The sequence below is a fragment of the Filicampus tigris genome, chromosome 18, assembly GCF_054856515.1.
Source record: "Filicampus tigris isolate MCC_2025a chromosome 18, RoL_Ftig_1.0, whole genome shotgun sequence".
NCBI classification, from domain to species: domain Eukaryota; kingdom Metazoa; phylum Chordata; class Actinopteri; order Syngnathiformes; family Syngnathidae; genus Filicampus; species Filicampus tigris.
The window spans coordinates 9,236,270-9,242,855 of record NC_141234.1 but is presented as its reverse complement, the minus strand read 5'-3'; the positions used below and the strand labels follow the sequence as shown (position 1 = coordinate 9,242,855).

General features: G+C 42.6%; 1 protein-coding gene across 2 annotated transcripts; it reads left to right on the top strand.

Annotated features, from left to right (window-relative positions):
- cdca7l (cell division cycle associated 7 like) lies at window positions 1-6,521 on the top strand. 2 transcript variants are annotated; one of them, XM_086014617.1, is made up of 10 exons: window positions 1-203; window positions 546-689; window positions 1,571-1,671; window positions 1,891-2,110; window positions 2,226-2,288; window positions 2,832-3,020; window positions 3,708-3,860; window positions 4,015-4,164; window positions 5,379-5,515; window positions 5,669-6,521. In XM_086014617.1, exons 1-10 carry the CDS (start codon window positions 186-188, stop codon window positions 5,688-5,690), a joined length of 1,197 nt encoding a protein of 398 aa, XP_085870743.1. In that variant the 5' UTR covers window positions 1-185; the 3' UTR covers window positions 5,691-6,521. The 2 variants fall into 2 exon arrangements, with proteins under 2 accessions (XP_085870743.1, XP_085870744.1); XM_086014618.1 differs by lacking the exon at window positions 1-203 and adding an exon at window positions 296-462.
- Window positions 6,522-6,586: the final 65 nt, after the last annotated feature.

Below are 6,586 nucleotides of genomic sequence, written 5' to 3'. Positions count from 1 at the left end.
CTACGGATATAGGATTACTTCTTCATAAAATGTAAAGTTGCAACTGGCGATAACGCCCCTTGGTTTACAGTCAATCAACTTACCTATGTTAATGTTTAAATCCATTTCGACTCCCTGCTGTTGTAATTTCCCAGTGGGAAAACAATAGATTTTTAATTGGAAATTTGCTGTTAAACGACGACAAAATGCCGCTCGAGTCAAAGGTAATTGTTTTTAAGAATCTTTGTTGGTGTTTCTCACTGTTTCCCGTCGGAAACGACAAGTCTTTGTGAGTCGAATCAAATGCAGCTTGTCCATTCGCCGGTGACAAAAAAAAAATACCCGAATTCAAGGTGCTGGTTAGCTAATTGTTGTCTCTGTTGTTAACTGTTGGGCAGTCGCTAGACGACTCTAAGTGAAGAATAGCACGTAATAGCAATAGACTTAGTTGTGGCTCAACACAAACGAATAGACTCTCAAAAAGTTTGTAATACATTCTGAAGTTTCCTCGGTATTTTACTTCATTCACTTTCATTTATCATTGCTCATTGTGTGTCGTCCTCAAGGCGCTGCGTTTCAAGTCCAAGTTTATTACTGCCGACCTGGCTCGTCTGTTCAGTCAGTCGGACAGCGAGGAAGACTTTGAAGGCTTCAGTGAGGAAGATGCAAGAGTCGACAGAAGACATTTTAACATGCAATTCAAGACGAAGGTAACACTCATAACCTCCAAGGCTTGGCCTTAACTCAAATGTGGTGGGCGCAATGTTTAAATTCAGAGGTGGGCATTCCGTCCCTGGGACGGACGCCCATTTTGTGGACCGGAGGACGGAGGTAGGTCTTCGTGTGTCCCTCTAATCGTCCTTAACCGGGTAAAATACCGGCGGACGTGTTGTGTTGGGTTCTTTTAAAAAGAAAGACTGCCAGCATAACACGGTGCAGTGCTCTTTTTCATGTGCGTTCCCTCCCTGCAGCCTACAGTATTGTAGCCTATAGGCATAGTCTGCCTTCTAGTGGACGCCAATTTCACTGACGGGGAAAAAAAAAACACTGAAAGCTATGACACGGAAGTGGAAGACGTTCGTTCTCCTCCTAAAATAACACTGGTTTATTTTATGAAAAAGTGCAATAAAACCCAATAGTATCGTGTTAATGTGCAATCTTAAAGTGGAAGTCAACCCAAACATATTTGTTTCCAATAATTTGTTCTATGCAGGCACATTAGTTGAATCAAGCCATTCTGATAAATATTGTGTTGTTGGCATAAGAGTTCATCCACCTGTTTTTAGCCATCTCTGTGGGCGGCCATTTTGTCACTTCTGTCGACTGAAAATGACATCACAGTTGCTCAGGTAACGACCAATCACAGCTCTCCTGTTTTCTGAAGCTGAGCTATAATTGATCGTTCTCGTGGGTAGTGTTTTTGCATATAGACACTATGTGTTAAAATAACACACTATGGTGTTGAATTTACACCAGTGTCTCGCGTGACACCATACGCCACCAATGTTCCTGCCATTTTAGACACATTTTTCCTGATTATTTTTTATCAATTCCAAAATGTACGATCTCAGGAGTTTCCATTTTTTGTCAGATGGTGGAGTCAGAGGATGGCAGTGATGTGGACACAGGCTTCTATTCTGATGGTGAGGAGACACCAGCACCTAAGAGAGGAAGTCTCCTCGTCGCTCTCAGGTGTGTGTACTTTTAGTAATAGCAGTGTTGAGCATGTACTGTATTTCGCACATTTGATCTAAAGTATGCAATACTGCACTGTTTCACTCTTTGTTATAAACTGTCAATGATTTTCACCTATGAGAACAAACCGCTCTAGCTAAATAAGTTCACAAAAACATTAGAGCCTGATCATTTTATTGACATCCATGTCGATCACATATCAATTTGTCTTCTCAGATTTCCAGTCAAACAGTCGCCCGCGCCCAAAAAGGAGCCAAAAGCAAAAAGCATCATAAAGCCGGTTAACGAAACCGTGGCACAGAGGGTGAGGCAGAGGATGAAGAAGCAGGAGGATAAACAAAGACAAGCGAAGACAGAGAAGGCGCAGGGAGAAGATGAGGATGTGTGCCAAAGCCTCAGCAAGCGGGACAAAAACATCCAGGAGAACAAGGCCATGGTTGTTATAGTAATATACAGTGCCCATACAATGACAAACATTATGACGCTGTGCAGCTGACTGTCATAATGTAAACGTCGACAGCTCATTTTTCTTCTTGGTTGTTGTATTCCAGCTTGCCAAGCTATTTGCTGATCTCACCACGATGGCGGACTTGACTTTGCCCGACACCCCTCAAGTGAGCACTGCCGCTCAACTAAGCCCTCCAGTTTTATTTGTAGTGCTTAAAGCGGAAGTCAACCCAAACATATTTTTGTCAAGAATATGTTCCCAGCAGGCCCACAAGTTGAAGCACGGCATTCTGATTAATTTTGCGTTTGTGGAGTATAAGTTAAGCAGCAAAATGCTCTCGTTTTTAGCCATCTCTGGGGGCGGCCATTTTGTCTTCTTTCAACTGAAAATGACATGACAACTGCTGAAAACAGCTCAGATTCAGAAAAGCAGGTCAGCCGTGATTGGTCGTTGTGAGCAGTTGTGATGTCATTTTCAGTCGACAGAAGACAAAATGGCCCCCCCCAGAGATGACTAAAAATGAGTGCATTTTGCTGCTTGACTTAAGTTCCACAAACGCAAAATTAATCAGAATGCCGTGCTTCAACTTGTGGGCCTGCATAGAACATGTTCTTGAAAAAAATATGTTTGGGTTGACTTCCGCTTTAAACAAACCACATCTGATCTCTGCTTCCTAATACGAGCTCTTGTTATGTTCACATCAACGCAGAAGAAGAAGCGTTCTCCGGTGAAAACAACGCCTCGCAAGCGCAAATTCGAACAGGACCTGAAATCTGGATCTGAAAGGAGGAACCCGTCCCGTAAAGCCCGCCCCCCTGAGAACTTTGCCGTGGACCAAGTGTGCGAGCCATTACCCCGCAGCGGTCCCAAGGCGATCGACCTCAGGAGACTGGTCGAGGTACAATGGGAAACTCCGCAACAACTCCACCAAGCGGGAGCTCCAGTTGAAAACAAATGTCCACCTTCTTGTTAAATCCTGCGTCCGTCTCTAAATAACTACATTATATAACTAAATGCATTGTTTGATAACAATTAAACTGGTGAATAGGAATTCAAGCCTAATGCAGCGAACACCAGTTTAATACTGGGGATACATTCTGGACACAGCCGCAACAGGTGAAAATCCTCATTGTAGCGGCCACATTTTTGTTTTTTTCTTCAATCCATCCCACACGCTTTAAATATTTAAGCATATCAAAGCACACTCCTTAAAGTATTCCTTATCATCTGTTCTCACATTCGCTGTCAAGAGACTGTCGTGCAATATCACTTTGAGGAAATGACAAAACACTTTTGCACAATTGCACAGTTCTTAGAAGAGGACAAGCGTGCTTGCGTCAAGCTGTTTGTCACCCTCGGTTAATAAATGCTTCAACATTGTATATTTAATCACCAAAATGTGGTTAATCCGCTGTCTTAATGCTAACAACAGGCCATAGAAAGGTTAACATAAATTAGCACGGATATTACAGTAATTAAACTTTCAGACTACCGCTGCATAAACACAGAGAGAAAGCAACACAGGCAAAAACAGCATTCAGTAGTTTTAACCTCTCATTGTTTAAGCTGGTCCCGTGATTGGCAGGTGGATGAGGAAAGTGCCGGCAACAAGCCAAAGAAGAAGAGGCGGAGCCACCGTCGCAGCCAGTACGAGTTCAAGTCAATCGATGACATCACCGACAGCGACTTGGACAACATAGCGTACCGCAGCAAAGACAAGATCTGGGACAAGGACAATGTGAGTCATCAACACGTCGATGGTTGTTGTGCAGGTGCTGCCGTACAGGGCGGTCCGCTCAACACGGCAAGGAACCAAGTCTAAGTGCTTTGTTATTTGTCTGATGTCAATTTCCCGATCTGTACTTGTGTAATGCGTGCGTGGTTGCCCTCAGGGAAGCTCGTGCCACCAGTGCAGACAGAAAACCCTGGACACGAAGACTGTGTGCCGCAGTGGGTTCTGTTCTGCGGGCAAAGGCCAGTTCTGTGGGCCGTGCCTGAAGAATCGCTATGGCGAGGATGTGCGCACCGTCTTGCTCGACCCGGTCAGTATCAACTACTTGGCCCACACAATGAGAGAAATGACCCAATTTCATTGAATTGCTCCAAAAACGATTTATTTACTACAAATAACATACTGCATCTTTGTTCATCTATCTATGCCGGCGACGTGTAGTGACTGGCAGAACAATTCAATTGATAGCAGAAGGTACAATTAGCCGCCTGTTGCCATGTTGACGTTTTTGTTTGTTGTTGAGGTTTTTCTCATGCATGCTTTGGAAAATTGTTTGAATTGAAGACTTGTCTTAGTGTTGTGTTTAAGGACGGGAGTGCATAACCGTCTTTCTACCCTTAAAGCCTGGAGGGCATATGCGTCTTTTTATTTTTATTTTTTTTTATCCAATTTTTGTTCTCTTAACCAATGAAATGCATCAGAAAATACACGTGATGGTCTCCTGAGCCCGCATAGGATGTTCTGGAATTCTTTCGAGTCGTGATGGCGGACGCCATCGATCGCGGGAGCTTTGACACGAGTAACGGCAGTGATATAGACGATGCGCTTGTGGACTTTGAGCCAGAGATATATGATTAAGATGTATGTTTGTAGACAATGACAATATTGACGTATTTGTTACAAAAGAGAGGATGGTAATTACCACCTGATTTTTAAAATGAGAAATAGTGCTTCTCTTACATTGACACTCTATTTTACATCTTCGATTGAAACAGTAAAGATAAATAAATTCGGGCCTGTGTGCAAGCCACATGTCTGAGGTCTCAAAATCTTTTGGAATTATGTTTCTTATTTGTAGGTGTTGAATTTCTGGGAAAACTTGAGGTTTTCAAGGGTAACTCCAAAGACGACCGACGGTTTTGGGGAGCTGTTGAGCCAGGCTCTTCAGGTTTTAACGGGTTAATGGTTCATAATTTGTCTTTAGTCTCTGGCATTTCTTCTGCTCCGTAATTTGCTTTGCCATGAAGTGATGACTTCAAAATAAAAACCAGAGACACCTTTCTCAGATGCCAAAAGATGTCGCCTTGGACAGAGTTGCATTTCAAACTATGATGTACAGTGGACCCCCGCTATTCACGCCCCCCCCGAGTATGCGGCGATCCACTATTCCGAGAAAGAATTAAACTGAAACGGGAGCTAGTCTCTATCTTACTCGAGTGTCCTGCAAGCAACCCCGCATCATATTATCAAGGTTTCTATTCACGCAAAAGACAGTCGATGAAGACAATCTTGTCCTTTCTTTAGACATGGTCGTGTCCCATCTGCAGAGGAATGTGTAACTGCAGCCTGTGTCGAAAGAAAGAGGGGCGCTGTGCTACTGGCATTTTGGTCGGGCTCGCCCGCTACAACGGCCACGACAACGTCCATGAGTATCTGGAGAGGTACGCACACAGCATCATCTTATTGACATCCTTTACATTGGTGCGTTAAGTGTGGAGTTTGCTGATCAATTTGTATTTTGTTGCATTTGCAAATTAAGGTAAAGTTACCATGCCAAGTAAGTGAAGGTTTGCCTTGTTTTGTCGCCATGCCAGAATTCAGAAGGAGCTGCAATAAAGTGGACGGAGAGTCTCCGCATACAGATGATCCGCTGCAAAGTACTGTAGAACTCATTCATAAATGTTTATTCTTTTAGACAAGTGTTTTTTTTTGATCAAACTAGAGTTACATTGTTATCCTAGTGTAAAACTAACAGTAATTAGTACTGTACTTTTTTTCCACCCCCCCCCCAATTGGTTTTCAACCTTGCATTTTATGTTCGTTTTCCTCTGAGTGTTTTTTTTTTCTCACCAGAACAATCAAGCAGTTGCAAAACCTGCAAACGACTTTGTAACCACTGTGTACAGTTGTGCCTCTGGTTGTAACTCAAAATGCTCAAATCATAACCATAAAACACCCAAAAAAGGAGAGGAAAAATAGCACTTTACATAATTGTACTTTATAAACGCATACAGTAATAACAGAATTAAAAATAATTCCTCCACAAGCGGACAATATAATACTGACGTCCAGATGTTCAGGAAACTGTCAAAAATTCTCAGTTGGCTCCTAGTACTAGTTGTTTTTTTGTCGTGGATAAGGATTATGCTTGTATTATAGTTTCTGTCTACACGTGTTGCTTCACTGTTTGTTTTCAGACATCCGTTGCTTCAATGCCATAACACCAAAGCTTGTTTCAATAGTCCATTTTCCTTCGGCAAAGTTATTTGGTTCTGGGGTGTGTTTCAAATTTGTGCTCTCAAGTAAAAGCATCAAGTCATCTGAGCTAAGGCTTGTATCTCAAAAAAGTGATGAGTCAGGTCACTTGTATGTCAAGTTACCCCTGCATTAGGATTCTAGTCATTTTACTGTAATATTGCTCTAATAAAGGCTGACTTTTGTTTGGTATTTTTCTGTTTGTGTGTACTCGTAATAAATGCAGATTCTCAACCAGGCTGCTGTGGCAACACTAG